General features: G+C 46.4%; 6 protein-coding genes and 1 pseudogene across 9 annotated transcripts; 2 read left to right on the top strand and 5 right to left on the bottom strand.

Moving 5' to 3' along the window:
* Positions 1–154: 154 nt before the first annotated feature.
* LOC110184412 (protein ROP pseudogene) lies at positions 155–2,507 on the bottom strand (annotated as a pseudogene). Its single transcript, XR_015273471.1, has one exon. The product of XR_015273471.1 is annotated as a protein ROP pseudogene (transcript).
* Positions 2,508–2,663: 156 nt separating this feature from the next.
* Positions 2,664–4,896, top strand: eIF3d1 (eukaryotic translation initiation factor 3 subunit d1). The gene is made up of 4 exons (XM_020952582.2): positions 2,664–3,021; positions 3,129–3,758; positions 3,824–4,116; positions 4,183–4,896. The coding sequence occupies exons 1-4, from the start codon at positions 2,823–2,825 to the stop codon at positions 4,744–4,746; spliced, it is 1,686 nt and encodes a 561-aa protein (XP_020808241.1). The 5' UTR covers positions 2,664–2,822; the 3' UTR covers positions 4,747–4,896.
* A 139-nt stretch (positions 4,897–5,035) lies between these two features.
* Positions 5,036–7,180, top strand: SPE (Spatzle-Processing Enzyme). The gene is made up of 4 exons (XM_020955485.2): positions 5,036–5,635; positions 5,828–6,220; positions 6,347–6,656; positions 6,722–7,180. Exons 1-4 carry the CDS (start codon positions 5,560–5,562, stop codon positions 7,149–7,151), a joined length of 1,209 nt encoding a protein of 402 aa, XP_020811144.2. The 5' UTR covers positions 5,036–5,559; the 3' UTR covers positions 7,152–7,180.
* Positions 7,140–13,474, bottom strand: LOC110186327 ((E3-independent) E2 ubiquitin-conjugating enzyme UBE2O). Of its 3 annotated transcripts, none has more exons than XM_086840971.1 (10): positions 13,355–13,474; positions 12,161–12,758; positions 11,735–11,997; positions 11,463–11,670; positions 11,084–11,336; positions 10,222–11,014; positions 9,262–10,153; positions 8,258–9,206; positions 7,978–8,196; positions 7,140–7,922 (listed from the first exon to the last, which is right to left on the bottom strand). In XM_086840971.1, exons 2-10 carry the CDS (start codon positions 12,602–12,604, stop codon positions 7,696–7,698), a joined length of 4,248 nt encoding a protein of 1,415 aa, XP_086697097.1. In that variant the 5' UTR covers positions 12,605–12,758; positions 13,355–13,474; the 3' UTR covers positions 7,140–7,695. The 3 variants fall into 3 exon arrangements, with proteins under 3 accessions (XP_086697097.1, XP_086697098.1, XP_020811133.2); XM_086840972.1 differs by lacking the exon at positions 13,355–13,474 and adding an exon at positions 12,887–12,954; XM_020955474.2 differs by lacking the exon at positions 13,355–13,474 and having other exon boundaries at positions 12,161–12,979.
* Positions 13,475–13,635: 161 nt separating this feature from the next.
* On the bottom strand, positions 13,636–14,779 carry LOC110184823 (ciliary microtubule associated protein 1B). Its single transcript, XM_020953471.2, has 4 exons — positions 14,565–14,779; positions 14,279–14,497; positions 14,039–14,216; positions 13,636–13,963 (listed from the first exon to the last, which is right to left on the bottom strand). Exons 1-4 carry the CDS (start codon positions 14,581–14,583, stop codon positions 13,699–13,701), a joined length of 681 nt encoding a protein of 226 aa, XP_020809130.1. The 5' UTR covers positions 14,584–14,779; the 3' UTR covers positions 13,636–13,698.
* On the bottom strand, positions 14,766–17,451 carry prt (putative mushroom body vesicular transporter portabella). The gene is made up of 6 exons (XM_020954281.2): positions 17,071–17,451; positions 16,477–17,007; positions 15,732–16,333; positions 15,457–15,673; positions 15,270–15,394; positions 14,766–15,205 (listed from the first exon to the last, which is right to left on the bottom strand). The coding sequence occupies exons 1-6, from the start codon at positions 17,264–17,266 to the stop codon at positions 15,113–15,115; spliced, it is 1,764 nt and encodes a 587-aa protein (XP_020809940.2). The 5' UTR covers positions 17,267–17,451; the 3' UTR covers positions 14,766–15,112.
* A 1,427-nt stretch (positions 17,452–18,878) lies between these two features.
* On the bottom strand, positions 18,879–19,456 carry LOC110185528 (uncharacterized). Its single transcript, XM_020954430.2, has 2 exons — positions 19,223–19,456; positions 18,879–19,156 (listed from the first exon to the last, which is right to left on the bottom strand). The coding sequence occupies exons 1-2, from the start codon at positions 19,242–19,244 to the stop codon at positions 18,927–18,929; spliced, it is 252 nt and encodes an 83-aa protein (XP_020810089.1). The 5' UTR covers positions 19,245–19,456; the 3' UTR covers positions 18,879–18,926.
* Between the last annotated feature and the right edge of the window lie 37 nt (positions 19,457–19,493).

The raw sequence follows: 19,493 nt of genomic DNA, 5'->3' as shown, positions 1-19,493 counted from the left end.
GAAATCTTAGCGAGCTGAAGACTTGTTGACATTCATAGAGCTGAAGACTTATTTTATTCCCTACCAAGCTCTATCCATATAATCCACGTAACTTAAATAGAAACAATTTGTAGCCTCAAATTATGTTAAACTAAATAAACTCTCTTAAAACCACTTTAGCATATTTGTATATTTTATTTATATTTTACTACGAATTATAAATTGCACATAATAGATATGATGTGAATAATAATGTAGCCTTAGATTAGGTAATACATTTAATTATGTTTTAAGGAATTCTATTGAACCTTTCGATTAGTAATAACAAACAATTTAGAAACTCGACAATCATGACGAAATCGCTAACAAGAATATGATTTAATAAATATTTTTAGTCCTCCTTGGAGAGACTTCCCAGGTCACTGAGGAAAACTTCAGGGGATAATATGTGCGAGGAGCCTACTAAGACCTCCCAGTTGCGAACCGTATTGGTTACTTCATAGGCGCACCTCATTTCGGACATGCTGACGCCGCCCACAACGAAGATGATCAGCCTGGGGACGTTCTTCACCTGTGCCTGGGCCTTGTCCTTGTGCCAGTGGCCATATCGGGCACTCGTGGGTGCATGGTAGTTAGTGTTCTGCGCACGGCCCTCGAGGAAGGGGAAGTGACGAGTATCCAGCTTATCCTCAATGCAGTCCTCCATTATGTCCTTGATCACAGGGGTCCAACGGGACATCTGATAGGTGCTCTCGGTAATTCGCTCCTTTCGCGGAACATTGTAAACCTTTTTGCGCGAGTCTGCAATAACATTGATTCCCAAATAGCTAAGATTACGGACCATATCCTGGTCTTTGGGCGACAATTGTGCGTGCGTGAATAGCTTGGTCAGGTTTTCCTCAGAAATTCCGTTCTTGATCATCACATAAAGAGAAATAATGCGAACCTTGTCATAGTTCGATACGTTCGCATCCAAAAGGATGGGCACAATGTTGCGCATATGATCCTTAATCTTCTCGCCTTCGGCGTCCGTGCCCATTGCCAGGTCCTGTTCCACTCGGCACAGTTTGTCCACATAGTTCTGGTATGACTTCATGCAGTGCTCGGCCAAATGCAAATGGGTGGAGTACTTGGACAGCTCCTTCTGGTACTGCGGCATCTTCTTGATCATCTGGGACAGGTCGCGCATCGAGGACTTATCAGTTGAGCTCATCCGCTTGGAGTCGGTGAATTTCTTTAGATTCTGAGTGACCTGGGTGGATACAACAGCAATGTGCTCGTGACGCAGCTCCACCCACAGATCGTCGTTTTCGTCAAGTAACACCTCCTTATCGGGCTGGTTCGGCCCGGGAGTGTAGCGATAGACGTCATTGACAATCGGCAGCAGATCGTAGGCCATGGCCTGCAGGGTGAGCTCGTGCAGAAGAGGCGACACACAGTCAAAACCACGGTCCAGGATCAACAGTTGAGAGCGGGCCTTCTCCGGTCCCTCGCCCATGGTGGGTTCGTCAGCCTTGTAGGCGTCCAGCTTCTGCTGCACCGATGCAGCCAGATCGATGTTCCGCTCCCAATCGCTGCGGTAACGCACATTCGGGTATTCGCCCAAGGTGGCGCACAGCGTGGCTATCTGCTCGGCGATGCGCTCGATGTGCTTGCTCCGGATGGAGGAGAAGGCCGGAGAGTACAGGATCTGGAACGTGTCCGGGGAGTCCAGCGAATATACCTGACACTCGTACGGCAAAAACGCAACGTTAATCTCCTTCAGGGTCTTGATCTTCCGGGCGGCGCACGACTTGCAGAGGTCGTTGAACAACTCCTCCGGGCAGACCTCAGTGAAGAAGACATGAGCATACCTATACATGGGACGCGCAGGGTTCTCAAAGTCTCGTATCAGCCCTCGCACTGATTCATCGGATGGTGTAATAAGATAGATGGCGTCCATGGTGGGCAGCGGCTCGCGCTTCTTATTGATGTCCTCCACCAAGGTGATTCCCTCGGCGCTGATGTCGTGCATCTTGGTGCAGGCAGACACCATGCGCATCCCCAGCTTGTCCACCACCAGGACACGCCACTCCGTCTCCCCGGATCCTCCAGCCTTTGGCAGCTTGTTGGTGGGTTGGTTTTTCGGCGGCGGAGGCTTGTACTTCACAACCTCGTTCATGATCTTCTGGCCCACTAACACTTTCAATGCCATTTTAGCTGCAACTGGATTTATTAGTCACCACGAAGAGAACTTTTTTAAGGGGCTTATATAGCGGTGGGATCGTAGTTTCGATGGTCCCAAGGAGATTTTTCGTACTCTCCAGATACTTTACAGGTGGGATATGGGCTGTATGCCAAACGGTGGAGTTAAATAATTATATTTGTGGGTGTTTTTCCTTTTGGTTTCGACTTGTTTTTTTTTTACTCTCACTCTTTTGATATCCAGAATAATGACTCAGCGTGGCCAGATGGTATAAATGAAGTCATTGTTGATATATACAATTTTAATACCAACTCCATAAATGTATGCAAAACAAACAAATAAAATAAAATTTTAATAATGATATTAAATAAACGGATTCAGCTAATACGGTTTTATTTATTAATTAATATTTACATGTTCACGTAAATTCATTTATATTTGCGTACTAAAATTATTTTTAAAGTGGGTGTTCCCTTGGTATTTTCTGGTATATTTCCTTAAATCGATGACTGGTTTGCGCGACCCAGCAACGGTCCCACTGGTCAAGATTCGCAACACGCGACGAAACAATTTTCTCAATTTTTTCGTCATTTGCTGGTTTTTTCTTAAATATCGAAAACAATCAATCACTGAAAGGTGAGCCCAAGCAAAGCGCGAGATGAGCGAGACCATAAACACCGCGGCGCAGTTCCCGACCTTCGAGAAGCCGACCGTGCAGTTCAACGAGAAGGGATGGGGACCCTGCGAGCTGCCAGACACCTTTAAGGATGTGCCGTACCAGCCGTTCAGCAAGAACGATCGCCTGGGCAAGATCTGCGACTGGACGAACACCTCCAACAACGACAAGAAGTACCAGAGTGAGTAGGGAGTTACCAAACTGACGCACTTTTGCCGCAGCCCGGCAAAAGTGAGGTTATGTGTGTGTGTCGTGGCAGCTTGGTTAATTTTCATCTTTTTCCCGCAGACAAGTATGCCTCCAGCTTTGGAACTGGCAACCAGTACTCGTACTACCATGAGGAGGACGAGACAACCTTCCACTTGGTGGACACGGCCCGTGTCCAGAAGCCGCCGCACCAGCGCGGCCGCTTCCGCAACATGCGTAACTCGCGTTCCGGACGCGGCAGGAATGCCCGTGGCGGTATCAATACCCACGGCATGACCACGCTGAGCGGCAAGAACGTGAAGGCCCGTGATCCACGTCGCGGCATGGGCAAGAAGTTCGGCAACCGCGGACCGCCGCCCAAGATGCGTGAGTCTTCGGTGGCTGTGCGCGCCGATTGGGCCTCCATCGAAGAGATGGACTTCCCGCGGCTTATCAAGCTGTCGCTGCCCAACATCAAGGAGGGTGTGGATATCGCCACCTGCGGAACATTGGAGTACTACGACAAGACCTACGACCGCATCAACGTCAAGAACGAGAAGCCGCTGCAGAAGATCGACCGCATCGTGCACACGGTGACCACCACTGACGATCCTGTCATCCGACGTCTGTCCAAGACCGTCGGCAACGTCTTTGCCACTGACGCCATCCTGGCCACCATCATGTGCTCGACTCGGTCCAACTACTCTTGGGACATCGTTATCGAGAAAGTTGGTGAGTTGATTTAAAGCCAACTTTCCCAAACTACTCCTTTATACACTAATATCCTCCTTTTTAAGGCGACAAGATCTTCATGGACAAGCGTGACCATACTGAGTTCGATCTTCTGACCGTGAATGAGACCAGCGTCGAGCCCCCAACCGACGACGATAGCTCTTGCAATTCTCCTCGAAACCTGGCCATCGAGGCCACGTTCATCAACCACAACTTCAGTCAACAGGTGCTAAAAACCGGCGACCAAGAGGCCAAGTTTAAGTTTGAGGAGAGCAATCCCTTCATCAGTGAGGATGAGGATATCCAGGTGGCCAGTGTGGGCTATCGTTACAAGAAATGGGAGCTCGGCAGCGATATTGTAAGTCATTTTTAATCCAGAAAACCACTGACCTACTTGAATTATAATATCTATAAATCCCTATAGGTTTTGGTGGCTCGTTGCGAGCATGATGGCGTTCTGCAGACGCCCAGTGGTGAGCCGCAGTTCATGTCCATCAAGGCCCTCAACGAGTGGGACTCTAAGCTGGCTAACGGCGTCGAGTGGCGTCAGAAGCTGGATACCCAACGCGGTGCTGTGCTGGCCAACGAGCTGAGGAATAACGCCTGCAAGCTGGCCAAGTGGACGGTTCAGGCCGTGCTGGCTGGTTCCGATCAGCTTAAGCTAGGCTATGTGTCGCGTATCAATCCAAGGGATCATTCCCGCCACGTTATTCTGGGCACGCAGCAGTTCAAGCCACACGAGTTCGCCACCCAGATCAACCTGAGCATGGACAACGCCTGGGGTGTCCTGCGTTGCATTATCGATCTGGTCATGAAGCAGAAGGACGGCAAATATCTAATCATGAAAGATCCCAACAAGCCGATCATTCGCCTTTATGACATCCCTGACAACACATTCGACTCCGATGACTCGGACGATGGCGAGGGCGATGATGGCGAAGCTTTCCAGCAGGTCTACAACTACGCGAACAACGGAAACAAGATTTAGATTACACGCCCCCAATCAATTCGTACCCGCTTACCTTAACAACTATCGATGCCCTCTGGAGTAAACTGCCCTTTTCTAGGCATTAGTTTTAAGCATTTGTATTTGAGTTGTAGCCAGCTGATTCCTAGTAAAGAGCAAAGGGCGAAACAATCTTAAATTTTTACTGGGTGCAGGCTCCATTTAATCGAAATGGAGTGCATTTTAATAAGAGTGAATCAGTTCACTTAGGGGACAACTTTGTCTTTGAAGGTGGACTTAATTATACGTCAGACCCAGTTTTTTCCCCAAAGAATTCTCAAAGGATTTGTGTTTTTGACCTTAGTGATCCCATTAAGCTGAGACCCCGGGAACATATACGACCCTTTGTTTTTCCTGTTTTTAACACCATAAAAAAAATAAAACGCTTGGAGAATCCCACACAAAATGTAAATATGTCTAGCGATATTAAAACGTCATGACCAGGTTTTCTGAGAATAACCGGTTAAGAGAAGACTGACTTAACGCAACTGCATCTATCTGCGATCCAAGTAGAGCAGGTAAATGTTGATAGATAGGTGTCGAAGGGTGGTGAGCTGGATGGGTTTGGCCCTGATAATTTCCACAATTGGCAAAAACTGGGAAAACTCTGCTCGTATCAGTGTGCAGTTGCCCGCAATCTGGAGCCACCTTTGACCTATTGACAATGGAATAAAGAGATAACGCTCGAGATAATCGTAGTCGATGCAGCGGGAGCGGTAGCGATTAAGCTGAACTTAAACCGATCCGCCTGCCGGAGAACTTTGTTAGTCTCAGCCTGAAACCCGCAGCGACGAGATGGTGACTATGGAGCGGAAAATCCTAATGCTGGTGATGCTGATCAGCACGTTAGCCGGAATAAACGTAGGAGCGGGTGAGTGAAACTCTACTCTAAAGTGAGATGTATCCACACATACCCCCGAAGTTGGGTACGAGAAATTTAGGTACATATTTATAGTTAACAATTTATAATCAATTATCGTTCAAACATCATGTGTGCGCTCCACGGCGAACCGGTTTAATCTCCGTTGAACTGCAACGCAATTAATACTCTTCATTTTTATAGATGCCGCACAGATTAGCTTCGGCACCTGTACACCCCAGCAGAGCGAGGAACGAGGTCAGTGCGTCCATATAGCGAGCTGTCCTTATCTGGCCGACATCCTGAAGGCAAGCCCCCAGACAGCCGCCCAGCGAGAGCTGCTCTCCAAGAGCCAGTGCGGCCTGGACAACCGACGGCAGCAGACGGATCTTATGAACCGCATCCTGGTATGTTGTCCGCAGAGCAAGCGGGGAGTCAGCGGAGCGCAGGAAGCCTCAGATGCGGACGGCCAGCAACCTGGAAATGTGCTGCCCGGAACAGACACATGCGGATTCCTATTCGGTGATCGCATTGTTGGTGGTACCAATACAACGCTCTGGGAATTCCCTTGGATGGTGCTACTGCGGTATAAAAAACGTGAGTAGATTATTTTCAAAGGTCATTTCTCATCATCAAAAATAAACAAGTTGAAAATAAATTATTAAATAGATTTGTGTTGTTGTGGAATAGCAAATATAATCCTCTATTTCATCTTGCTTGCAGTATTCCCTGAATCTTTTAGTTTCAATTGCGGCGGCGCCTTGATTAACTCCCGCTACGTACTGACCGCCGCCCACTGCCTGGCCAGCGATGATCTGGATAAGTCGGGACTGGTCCTGAACAGCGTTCGCCTGGGTGAGTGGGACACACGCACAGATCCCGACTGCGAGACCCAGACGAATGGCAAGCGCGTCTGTGCCCCCAATCACATAGACATCGAGGTGGAGAAGGCCATCCTCCACGAGCGGTATGTGCCCAACTCTGTGGATCAGAGGAACGATATCGCACTGCTCCGTCTTAAGCGAAGTGTGAGGTAAGCGGATCATAGCACATCCTTCGCCTTCCAGATGCTTACTTCAAAGTATTTCCCGTCCACAGCTTCACCGATTACGTGCGACCCATCTGCCTGCCAACCGACGAGGATTTGCGAAAGAACCTTTTTGTTGGATACACCATGGATGTGGCCGGGTGGGGACTCACCGAGAACATGCTGCCCAGTCCAACCAAGCTGAAGATTTCGGTGGGCGTGTGGAACCTGACCGAGTGCCAGGATAAGTACACCACTTTCCAGGTGCATCTAAACAACTCGCAGATGTGTGCTGGCGGTCAATTCAAGGTTGATACCTGCGGCGGCGATTCGGGGGGACCCTTAATGGCATCCATTGGCACAGGCGGTGGTCGCGAGGTCTTTTACATCGCCGGCATCACCTCGTACGGCACACGACCGTGCGGCCTAAAGGGCTGGCCAGGTGTATATACCCGTACCGGAGACTTTATCGATTGGATACAAGAGAAATTGGAGGCATAATAAATAAAATTGCTAATTTATTCACATAATCGCATTGGCTAGCTTACACTATTACGTACACTGTGCAGAAGGGGCACGGATAGACTAACTAAGCTAAGCTCTAGTGGAATGCCAATTATAGCGCAACAGCGCCAGCATAAACAGAGATTCGCTAGACCGGACCAGGTAACGGGCAAAAATATCGGAACAATTCACTAGATACAAAGATGCTTGATTAACTTGTTTTGCGCTGGCAACTAAAAATAAATAAAATTGACTAACATTACATTGGGTGCATGCTAACGCCATAAATATGAAGCGTATTATCGTTTTCATGTTTTTTTTTTCATTTTTGTTTTTTTCATGAAAAAATAATAAGCAATAAATTTAGAAAATTCATTTAACTAACAGGCTGGCTTCGTGCCAGCAATTCGAGTGGAGAAAAATTCGGCATTTAAGATTGGGTATAAAACGCTGCTGCCCTTTGCCAAGGCGGCAAAAGTCTTGAGTTCTTCGAATAGGCACCAATTTCACAGGCATCGACACAGGCGGTTATGAATGGCACTCAGACCTCCTCCGGAGCGGCACGCGGCGCAATTCCCATTCCCGTTGCCGCTGCAACTGCCGTCTCGATGCCGTTTTGTTCACTCTTCGCCGGAGCCGCCCCCAAAGCTGCCAGCTCACTTCTCAGCTGATCCAGCACTCCCTTGAACGCAACACAGAAGCCCCGGCTACAGGGAAGGAGCGGAAATTCTGGCATCTCGCAGGGCGTCTTTAACTCGTCGTTCACATCTGAGAGAACCGAACTAGTAAATCACCATATAAACATTTTTTTATCGAGGCTTACCCTTGATATCGCTTATCTTCTGACGCTGCTCCTCTGCCGAGTACTCCGACCAGGCTTGCATGCGTCCGACCAGCTCGCCACCAAACTCCTTAAAATGTTCGATTAATTCGTTTCGAAAAATGGGCGGTGGATTCTTCAGCTGTTTGACCGTGGAGCGGGCAATCTTAATGATAGCCATCTCGTTGTAGACACGAGAGTTCTCATTGCCCAATTGGGTGCCTGCACAAAGTAAATAAGGTATAAGGAAACTAATAATTTCTTTAAACATTTAACAAAATACCTCTTTGTTTCTCGTAGCCCGCCTCATTATAGTAGGGCTCATCGACCAGTATGAGACCCTGTATGGAGACGAGCACCTGCAGCATGGTGCTGCTAGGGGACCACACCTCGGTGTCGCGTCCAGACCAGGTTCCAAGCAGCGACACGCAAACCTTGCCCTCCTCGTACAGGTTCGGATTGAGGCGCTCCGTGCAATAGCTAAGGTAATGACACACGGGCGGGTTCTTCGGGTAGTCGCGGCCCATTTGAAAGTCGAAGAAGAAGAGGGCGTTCTGGTAAGGCGTACGCTTCGGACCCACCATCATAACCGACATTAGGTCCATGCGATCCTCGTAGGCACGTACCACCACACCGGGCGGCAGGGAGGCCTGCAGCATGCGGTATTCCCTTTGCACTGCGCGCTGATAATAGGACTTGTTGGCGGGGGCTATAATGTGGCCGTAAAAGTGATGTGTCGGCGGTGCATTGGACAGCACTTGGAAGCAATCGTCGGAAACGGGTGGACTGGGATTGGAAACTGTGGCTAGCGAAGGTGATGAACAGGCCATAGGACTGTCCACAGACGGCAGCGACTCGGACAGGACATTTAGATTTAGCGTCTGCTCCATGGCTTCCTCAACCGCTGCTGTCTCGTCGGAAATCTCCTCTGTGTCGGCGACCTCAGTCGCTTCTTCCGCATCGCTTACCTCTTCGTCATCATCCTTGGTGTTCAGTTTGGATTTGGAGGACGAATCCTCAAGTGATTGGCGACACTTTCGCATTTGATCAAAGATCCGACGCCAAAACATTTCACAGACACGAGGATTTCGATGACCAATCAGTTCGATAGTGAAGTCACACAGAGCTCCCTTTTCGTCTAAATTCTCCTCGCCCATGTCCTTCTCATCGTTACAAGGATTGTTTACCTCGCCCGAGATGTTTTCCCCGCGCGAGTGGACGCCCGAATCGTTCTGAAATACGTTAAAATTGAAATTGAAACTAATCTCCTAAAGATATTATTCTTACCTTGCCACGATTCTCAAAGGCTTTCGCAATGCTGGCATGTGCAGTGTTCAGCAATTTAGAGTATTCGCAGCGATATTTATCAATAAGCCGGTTGGGGAACATTTCCTTCTCTTCCTGAGAGTTCGGTTCGCACGATCCAACGCCGAGTAAATCCTCTTCATTAATCTCGTCCACGCTCTTTTTGCACTGGACCTCGTCCAATTCCGTTGACGACTTCCTTTTTGTTGGCGTCGATGAGGACTGGGCATCAACAGATAAAACCGGGTTAATATTAGTTGGAGTTGCGGGCATGTTAGACCAAATCTTCGCGGGTGATTCTTCATGTTCCGACACGGCGCAGTCGGGGCACTTGTTGGTCAACTTGAGGATATCTTTAAAAATGTCCTCTTGGAAGAAGTGGGTCTTTAGCATATGGTCAAGGTAACGGCAATTTGAGTACACGGTCACCAGGTCATTGAGCACATCCGGCTTGCGGCATTCGGGCAGGCCGCGAAATACCCTGTTTAGAAGGTGCATAGCCTCCATTGCTTTATTGATGCCGCTTATAAGTTCCTCGTTATCCGTCGACGTCATGTGTACGCAAACACCAACACGACTGTTTTCCGATTGCGTTTCCCAGGAGTCATCGGATGGATCCGATTCGTAGCCCTCCGGATCGGTGTGATTGATCTCAAAGAGATCCTGGGGATAGCACTTGGTGATGTGGCCCATGGCCCACCAAACACGGACACGCCCGTCGGGATAATTGTCGATCACCTGGCCAGCAGTTGAATCGACATCTTCGCCTGTAAAGTTGGACACGCGAATGACCATGGTGCCTGGTCGGAACTGGTAGTCGGAATGATCCTTCAGATCATATACGCTCAGCTCCTCCGTCTCTTTGTACAAAGGACTATAAAGGGAAACAACAGCAGAACGTTAATGTCATGCTTCAATCACACAAGTTGTATAAATACTCACATTGGATTATCTATTTGTGTGTATATATTAAACCATTTAACCTTGGCGATGCGCTCGTCGTGGTCCACACATTGAATAACCCCGTAATCGGTTGTTCCGGTGCTGTTTTCGTTGGCCTTACTTACAAAGTCGCCCGGGAAGAACTCATGGTTATCCAGATGATGGATCGGATACAGATCTGTGGAATGAATGCCAACCTCGACCACCCCGTCCTGCCAAACAACAGTCACCGTGCTGTAAACGACCAGCGTCTCCACCACGATTTCATCGCCATCCTTGGGATTCATCTCTTTCTTGACGAACGGCGAAGTGATCAGCTTCTTCACACTCTTAAGCTTCTTTTTCATATGCCGCCGCTTGGCATAGCGCATAGTGATTCTTGGTGTTTGGGAGGCAGTACTCACGGTAGCGGCGGTCGACGGGTTTACCTCAGCGCCGCCAGATAGTTTTTCGGAGGCCGGAGACGGTTCAGGGGGCTCAGGAACGTCCTGCTCATCCTCTTCCTCTTCATCGTCTACCGAGTCCCAGGTCTCCTCATTGCCACCCGGCCGATTCTTTATTTCAGATGCATTCTCACTAGCCTTAAGTGACGTGTTGGCATTGGCGTTGGAGTCATGGTCGGATGCTGATCGTGCCATACGCATACCACCAAACTTGCTGGCCAGGCGACGGAACTTGGGCAGATTCCGCGTATTGCTACTGCTGGATGCTGTCGGACTACCCGAAACGTTCAGCTTGCTTTCTATCAGATCTGGCCTATGATGGCGATTAAAAATTGAGGTGTATTTAATCGCTGAAATTATAAGATGTTGGAATGTTATCAATTCACAAAGCAAAGACTTAAAAGTTTTCCATATCCTACCTTGCTCATCCTCCCAGTCAGTGTATTTAACTAGTTTATCACATTTTGAATACTTGAGGTAGAAACGATCGTGAATTTGCAGCATATAGGATTCGTAAATGTTGAGGCGTTTCACCTTGCTTAAGTCCTCGCCCTTTATGATGGTTTTTGGATGTTTTAGTGGATCAATTTCTTTGACATTTTCGAACTGCGAGATGGCCCTGCATGTCCAGGCTACGGTAATGGATGAGGTGTCAATTGATTCCACGGTGTACTAAAACAGAAATGGAAGGTTCAATAGATTCAGAGACTACATTCTTTTTATAATTTACATTATATGAGACCTGATACTTTGTATATGAAAGAGTCTGGTGGAACTATTTGGTTTATTTATTCTTACCACGGCGCGCCCCTTTCGATTGGTGGGTATAGCGATATCTGGTGTCAGATTCTTGACGCGATTAGGGGGCGGCAAGCGACCAACCACCAAGTTGCCCCGATAATAGACATTGGGATTGAAGACGTCACGAGTAGTGCAAGAGCCCACCGCATCCTTGAATTTATGGAAATCAAATGAGGTGATTTCAAAACGGGCGCCATTAGCGGATCTGCAAGAAATTTGAATATTAATAAACACTAAGAAAATATCTAAAGGCTAATCATTTCACTTACTTGAGGACTGCACTCTCATCCACGTGAACTGTGGTGCCTATCCAGGTGCCCAGACACACGGCCAGTTCCCTTGTCCACTCGGAGATGGGACGCAGTCGCTCGGCTGGTACGTTTTTAATGATATATTTGGAACCCAGCACCTTGACATCAGCGCACACGTTCACGTCCCGCACATAGCCCGCCTGACCAGTGAGATCCTTCTGCCCGGGCAAACGCCTACGGACCACATCGCCCGGCATTAGGGTTCTGTCCGCCAGTCCAAGCTGCGCAACACATGGTTCCGCGTTCAAAGAGAAGAGCAAATAAGCACGTGTCAGTGCCGAAAATGGAAACAGAAAGAACAACGGAAAAAACAGTTGTCCAAACACGACAAAAGAACAGTTAGTCGAGGCCGTTACATAACCTCAACGGTGGAGGTTTACTCACCGACTGTTCCGTTTGCACCATCTCCTTGCCGTCTGGGTAGAAGGCCACGCGAACCTCGCCCTTGGATAGAACCTCGTCGGGCACATCGTCCTCGTCGGACGAGTACGACTCGGCCGTCTCCGTGACCACGCCGAAATGGACGCGGCCACGTCGATCGATGCGGAATACTTCGTCCTCGAAGAAGTACTGGTACTCCTGGTTGCCTGGTTGGCTTTTGGACGGCGCCTGGCCGCCGCCCGTGCGCCGCGAGTGGCCAGCATGACGGGCCTCCAGCGTCGAAGGCGTCTTCACCTGTCCTTGACCCTGTGCCTGCTCATGAGCCGATGACGCCGCTGCTGCCGTTGGAGCAGCGGCCTCCATGGATGATGGCGGCGGCTGCTGCTGCTGCTGAAGCTCTGGGGCGCCACCGAGTTCACTGGCAGCACCCGCCACATGGCTCGACATATTACCAATGGTGAATTGATGGCATGGAAGGGCAAATCAATGCGAAATTGCAGCTGGTAATTCTTTGGTTATTCTTTTGGCGAATTCTTGTTCTTGGACTTTTTCTCGCTCTCTCTTTCTCGGTTTTTCAATTGGTAACTGTAACAGGGGGACACTGCGGTGCTGTTAGAACTTGCACGGAGCACACACATCTAATTTGTACGCCTGACTAATAATTACAATTTAATTGGGTAATTTTGCCGACTTCTTTGAAAAACTATAAATAAAACAGTCAAAACCTACAAAAACAAAACGAGAAACGGAGCACAAGCAAATCGCCTGCTACAACTTGGGAGAATATCGATACTATCGATACTTTTTGAGAACCACCAGTGTGGCCAAATTGCTTGAGCCTGGCAGAAACTAGCAATCGCAGAATTTTATGTTTTAATTCGCCAGTCACCGAATCAGCGGATGAAATCACGACTTACAAGCGCGGGCTTAGCCTTACACCTAATTCCTCGAATCTCTTATAAATGAATTAAAAAATAAAACAAATTGATTTTGATAAAACAAATTGATTTACTTCGCTGCTATGGCCGCCGCAATCAAAATCGCTAAGAAAACTATCATTACTAAAACGAATAAAATTGAGCAAACAAGACAAAGAATCCTCATTTTAAATTAATTTTTTATGAGCGGCTTTAAAAATTTTGACCAATTCGTATATGGCTAAGTATCCGTGAGCTAAATATCCAATAAAAAACTTACCTGCCCGTATAACAACAATTGTAAAATGAAATACACTTTTTTGCTACAATTACAACAGTTTGGTTTGTTTATTAAAGTTTTGTGACTGAATAGAAAAGTTAAAATGTTTGTTAAAAAATCCAACGCCTGCTGTGACTTAAAACTCTGAATTTGTAAATCCATGGCCAGAGCGCTCAAAAGTATGCAACGAAAATTCTGGTACTAAATGTAGGAGCTTCCGGCAGCCATTACAGTTTTCATTACTCCCTCGATATTTTTGAATCCACGCAAAAAGCCAACAATTTATTACAAAGAAAAAGTTTATATACTGAAATTTTGAACATTTTTCTAATATTGCAGGTAAACTACATATTATCACATCTAACTATCATGGGCGGAGCGAACTGAGAGTGGCGCAGACCGAAGGAGTAGCCCGGGCCGCTCTTGCCGGGACGATAGTACATCAGGTCATAATAGTTGGGGCCAGGACCAACGTTCTCTCCCCGCACGTTGGTGCGTGCCTGCATGGAGTACATTGGAGCACGGTTTAGCTTCACATTAATGTCGCCGGCAGCATAGGCGGCTGGACCAGGTGAGTTCGTCTTGTCCAAAACCTTGGTTTGCATGCCCCTGCGATTGGAAAATTGGAAGAGTATAAGGCGGATCAGAAATATGGCTTAAAATCCTATGGGTAGAGCTACATACATGCTGTATTTAGGCACTCCAGGACGAACAGCATTCACCTCGTACTTGTAGGCATTGGGACCGGGACCATCCTTTTTAAAGTTGACATCCGTTCGCAGACCCATGGAATAGGACGGAGCCTGCGTGCCCGTGAAAATGTGGACATCATGGGCACCGGGACCAGGACTGCATTGTTTATCTGCAGCAAAGAAACTGGAGTTATCGTGTTCTATTGATTTTATTTGCTCAGGAGGCACTCACCAATTATATTCGTCCTGGGTGCTATCGAGAACTCCAATCCCTTGCTGTTGCCATAGCGGGTCAGTTTGTCCACCTTATAGGCACCAGGACCAGGACCCATGGCATCCCCGGGCATGGTGGTACGCATGCCAAAGGAGTACTGAGGCATACGTTGCTTCCGGCTGTCATGCTTGTCATATCCGCATGTGGATGGCAGCATGTAAGCGCCGGGCCCAGGTCCTTGAAGGATAATGGACACGGATGCGGATCACTTTCCGCATCTGTATTGTGTATTTACTTTACTTACCTAAAGGTCGCACCGCCATGTTTAGTTAGTTTTGTGCAATATTAGAAAAATATTTTACTGAAAATTTTGAACTCAATTAGAGTTGTTTGCCGAACGGATTCTTTATACGGAATGAGGATTCCATAGCACCGACATGGCATCATTAGGAAAAATCTAAAGCAGGGCATACTTGATGGGAAAATATCTAAATATCTACCCAACTTAATTTTTTAAATATTTTATTTTTATATTCACAATAGTGTTTATTTAAAGTAACTTTAAAACGGTTCCGATTTAAAAAGGTACATTTTTTTAAATGAATCTAACCAAACAGGAGTTTTGTGACATTCCATTATTCAACTCAATGGTATTGATTATATGATAAAGCGATTTTGGTTCAAAGAGATTCAATTTTTTTAAAGGAAAAGTATGGTGTGTTAATAATCTTAAATGGGTTTAATTTGCTCGAAATATATTGCTTAAAGTGAACCTTAGGAACATCCAAATTTTAGGCATTCCAGAAGTAACTTTGCTTTGAGATTGGGTGAGGATCTGGTCAGATGAGCAACTTATTCCACATCCATGGAGTTGTAGAGCTGCTTGTATCGAGATCCACCTCCACTGCTTTGTAGCAACATGTCATTGTGCTGCTCCCTTAGGGCCTGTAAAATTCCAAAACACATAAATAGAAGTGCATTTTTGAAAATATTCCAAATAATATCCAACCTTGGGATCATATTTCTGGTACAAATAAACTAGAATGGGGCCATAGATCATGTTAAATATGCCCACAATGCGCATCAGCCAGGCGAAACCAAAGGTCTGGGCCAGTTCACCTCCGATCAGAGGAGCTATAAAAAAAAATATTAAGTTTTTTTTATCTCCCAAATATATATTTTATGGCTGTATTTACCAAGGCAATAGGCTAAACTGACGGAGGTCTGTTGTATAGCGTAGACAGTGCCATAGCTGGACATGGAGCTGCTGCCCTCGCTGTGCTCCTCCTGGGAAAGGGTGGCATCCACAAAGGTGGCCAGCAGGGGAACGAGTGCTGCATCAATTACTCCTATCCCCAGACCCAAGGCGAAATGGGGCAGTAATAGTTGGGCAACAGTTGTAGCACTTGGGATCTGTAATATATTCCAAATATGTAGGGTTTATAATCATTTTCATAAGTATTTAACTCACCAGAATGGAGGCAACTCCCACCAGGAGCAAACTGATGCAGGACACCTTCACCTGACCATATTTATAGGCAATGCTGCCAAAGAAATTGGTGCCAACAAAGTAACCCACCGAATCCGGTATGAAGACAGTGCCCAGTTGCCATTTGTTGGGCTTCAGATACTGAATCAGCCAGATGGGCAGGCATGGCTCCAGCATGGCCATCGTGGAGGTGGAGAACCATATGGCCAGCACAATGGCCAAGATCATTTTACACTCGAGTAGGGGTCGCCATTTTGGAGTTTCCTCTACCACCACTTCCGGTTGAACGGACAGATCCATGGTCAGCAGCTGTAGACCCAGACTCAGGAACATCAGCGTGGAGAGAATGATAAAGGGCGCAGACTTGCCCATCAGATCGTACAGGATTCCACCGAAAGGATAACCCAGCAGCACACCCAAAGCTATGCTGCCCAGGATGATGCCCATCACTTTGGAACGCTTCGCCTCCTCCGGATAATGCTGGGCCACCAGGCTCATGCCGCAGATGTTGATGCAAGCCGAGCCCACACCTTGAATTGCTCGAGCAACCAGGAGTGCCCAGTAGGATTCGCCAATGGTAAATACTAGGGGAGTATACATGATTACATTAATAAGAAAGTGCAGTAAATGTAACCATATACTCTCTAAAAGAAAATAAATCATCAAATGGTATGTCACCCAAACCCCTTATGACCTTCATGGCCCCGCTTTTAAATAGATTACTCACCCAGCGAGGAGAGGAGCAGGAAGAAGGTGCCAACCACAATCGGTAGGCGGTAGCCAAACTTGCTGGACGCGTTACCGACAATCGGATTGAAAATTAATTGGACGAGGGCCTTCATGGCCAGCAGCAGGCCAATGGAACCGTTCTCCTGCGTCAAGGTCAGCTCCTTGTTGTCGGCTGGGGCCGCCACCTTGCGGTTCCTGCTCCTGGACGAATTAGTGCCACCCGACTGACCCTCTGACGGCTTCAAAAGCGAAATTGCCGGTGTGGGGGTGGAGTTGAAATTGTGCATGCTCGGGGGTGGAGTGGTGATGGTAGTTGCCGCCTCTGTGGACATCTGGAACAGGGTGAAATTGACCATCGATTTGCCGGGTATGGGATGCTTGGCAATGTATAGCTGAGGATGACCACCTGTCGGAGATTCTGAGCCACGATAGGATAGCTTTGAGGCTGGGGATGTATCATCCAGACTCAGCACGATCAGCGAAGAGGAATCCGACTCCAGGCCGGCCAAGTAATCCGGTAGAATGGGCACTGGAAATGGCGATTCTTATCATTTATTACCGCACTTATCTGTAATTGATTTTGGCCCATTACCAATTACGGTTAGCAGCATGTTATCTAGCAGCAGGGCCAGGTAGACAATCACGGCAATCAGGCAGCGATTGGAGGAGCCATTAGCCTGCGGCGTGGAGCTCCGTCTGCCTGTGGCATTTAGCTGGGCAGCTGCCTGGAACTGAGACTGGGACTCTGACCGGGCGTGGGCCTGGCCACGTGTTGACTTCTCCGACATGGCAAGCACACTTTTGGCTAATTGGACACACGGTTAGCGCCAAATTTAGTCTGCCATATGGCTCAAAAGTGCCTCACGATTCGCGCCACAAAGTATGCCCCGAGCTGTATCTACACACGCAGCGAATCCGACTGGCAACAGGTGGTGCTGCCACAACGACGTATGTGCGAATATTGAAAGCCAGCGACAAGTTGCCGTTCTATTTTATTGACAGCACGCGAGCCGAGCCGAGTGCGATGGCCCAAAAGCCGAGCAGATGGCCAAAAAGGAGCAAGAAACGACGGCATCCAGCCAGTCAGTCATCCCCCTTTCCTTCAGGACCCCTTTTAGGGGTAATCTCCCCTTGTTTGCATTGAACATGACTCCGGATGTTTAGCTTACGAAGGATGAATAATGAATTTATTGGCTTTAAAAAGATAGTTTCTTAACAAAATATTATTAAATTATTTAAAAGTGTAGTTTCCCTTACAAATAATATTAAATATTATGTAAGCTATAGGTAAATATTAGGGCAATATTTACTATGATAGATGTACTTTTATTTACAACTTAATAATATAATAATAATTAATGGAAGTTAATACAAATTGCCTCTAAAGCATATTTGTATATTAGAAACTAAATAACTTTCTTATTTATATATAAACCTTAATGACTGCAGTTTAATATATATATATTTGTTTACTTGTATAATTATAAAGTAAAATGTAGATAGTAAATATTAAATAAAATTATAAATATTTGCTTCAATTAAAATTAAGTTAAATACCAGTTGTAATATTACTAATATTGTTTGGTTAAGTACTTCTTTAACCCAAATAAATTATATTAAGAATATACATATTTACATCTTTAATGTCTTTAAAACCATTGTTAGTATTTTAAATCAGTTTTAATTTGCCTCTACAGTACCTTAAAATATTCTTCTTTAGAGAATTCAAAGACCATTACTATTCCCTTAGTGATTTTCCAGCATTTTCCAATTCAACTGGTTATAGTTTTTGTTGTTAACACAATGAGACATACACACACACACACACATGGCTTTAAAGCTTTGGTCATGTCATGGTAGTCTGTTTTATTAGCACCACGAATGGTTTCCTTCCTCCACAGCAAAAGGAGATGGGCGGGAGATTAAAGCCAATGCATTGGCTTAAAGACCCGGCCGAGCGAGTGTTCGCCCGCTGCCCCGATAAGCAGGCTATGGATTTTTCAGCCTTTAGTCACATTTTCCATTTCATTGCCTTTTTTCGCCGTTTAAATTTAGTCCCAACAAATTTGTGACGGATTGCCAGGCGCCGGGTTCTAGCTTTCTCTTTTTTTGTTGAAAAATTGATTTTATATACGAGGGTAGCCATGGCATGGTAACCACCATGATATTGACCTATTATTAATAGCCAAGATGTGGCATTAATAACCAAAAAGATAAGTCCATGACCTAATCCGTGATAACTCAGTTGGTCCAAGCAGACACCTGTCCCTTTTGTTAACTTGTCACTAATCTTAGACCAACGATTTGGCTAATCTGAGGTAAGTAGCTACCATTTAAGTGATTAGATTGTTGCCATTCCAAGAATACATGCCCAACAGTTTAATAAGTAAACAATTTCTATTTAGACCATATAACTTTGTATATTTGAACACGTTCCTTCACTTTTTCTTAACGACGATTGAGCGGACTGAATATGTTAAAATCATTTTGCCCAGGCCGACCATATCGCGTTACATTGCCCAGATCATAGGCAGCTGGACCAGGTCCTTCAACTTTCCTCGTCGTAGTATTGCAGGGTCTCGAACACGTTCCAAAACTAAAAGCAGGACCTCTCTGCATCCTTTTGTCGCAATTGGCACCAAACATACTGGGCAGATCGTAGGCGCCAGGTCCGGGTCCTTAAAAAACAAGGATTTTTCCATAGTTTCTCATTGTATTCCGCTATTTACTTTTACAATTCTTACCAAAAGATCTTCTGCAAGACATTTTTTTTTTTTTTTGTGGTAGAAACACTTTTTTTTTAATTTAGAAAATTTTGAGAAACTCCAAAGAAAAAAAGGTTGTTTGCCGAACGGGGTGTAGCCTGAGAATGAAAAAAGTCCAGGCTCATCTTACCAGCTTAAAGCTAAAATTAATATCAAGGCCAAGTTGATGGTAAAATCTTTTCCTAAAATTCCCATATTAATAATTCCCATAATAAGCTGATTGTTTTGGCTTTATCTGGATTACTTCCTG

Source organism: Drosophila serrata, unplaced genomic scaffold (assembly GCF_035046125.1).
Source record: "Drosophila serrata isolate PLE 108 unplaced genomic scaffold, ASM3504612v1 contig_382, whole genome shotgun sequence".
Taxonomy (NCBI): domain Eukaryota; kingdom Metazoa; phylum Arthropoda; class Insecta; order Diptera; family Drosophilidae; genus Drosophila; species Drosophila serrata.
The sequence above is the reverse complement of the archived record's forward strand: the minus strand, read 5'-3'. Positions and strand labels throughout refer to the sequence as shown.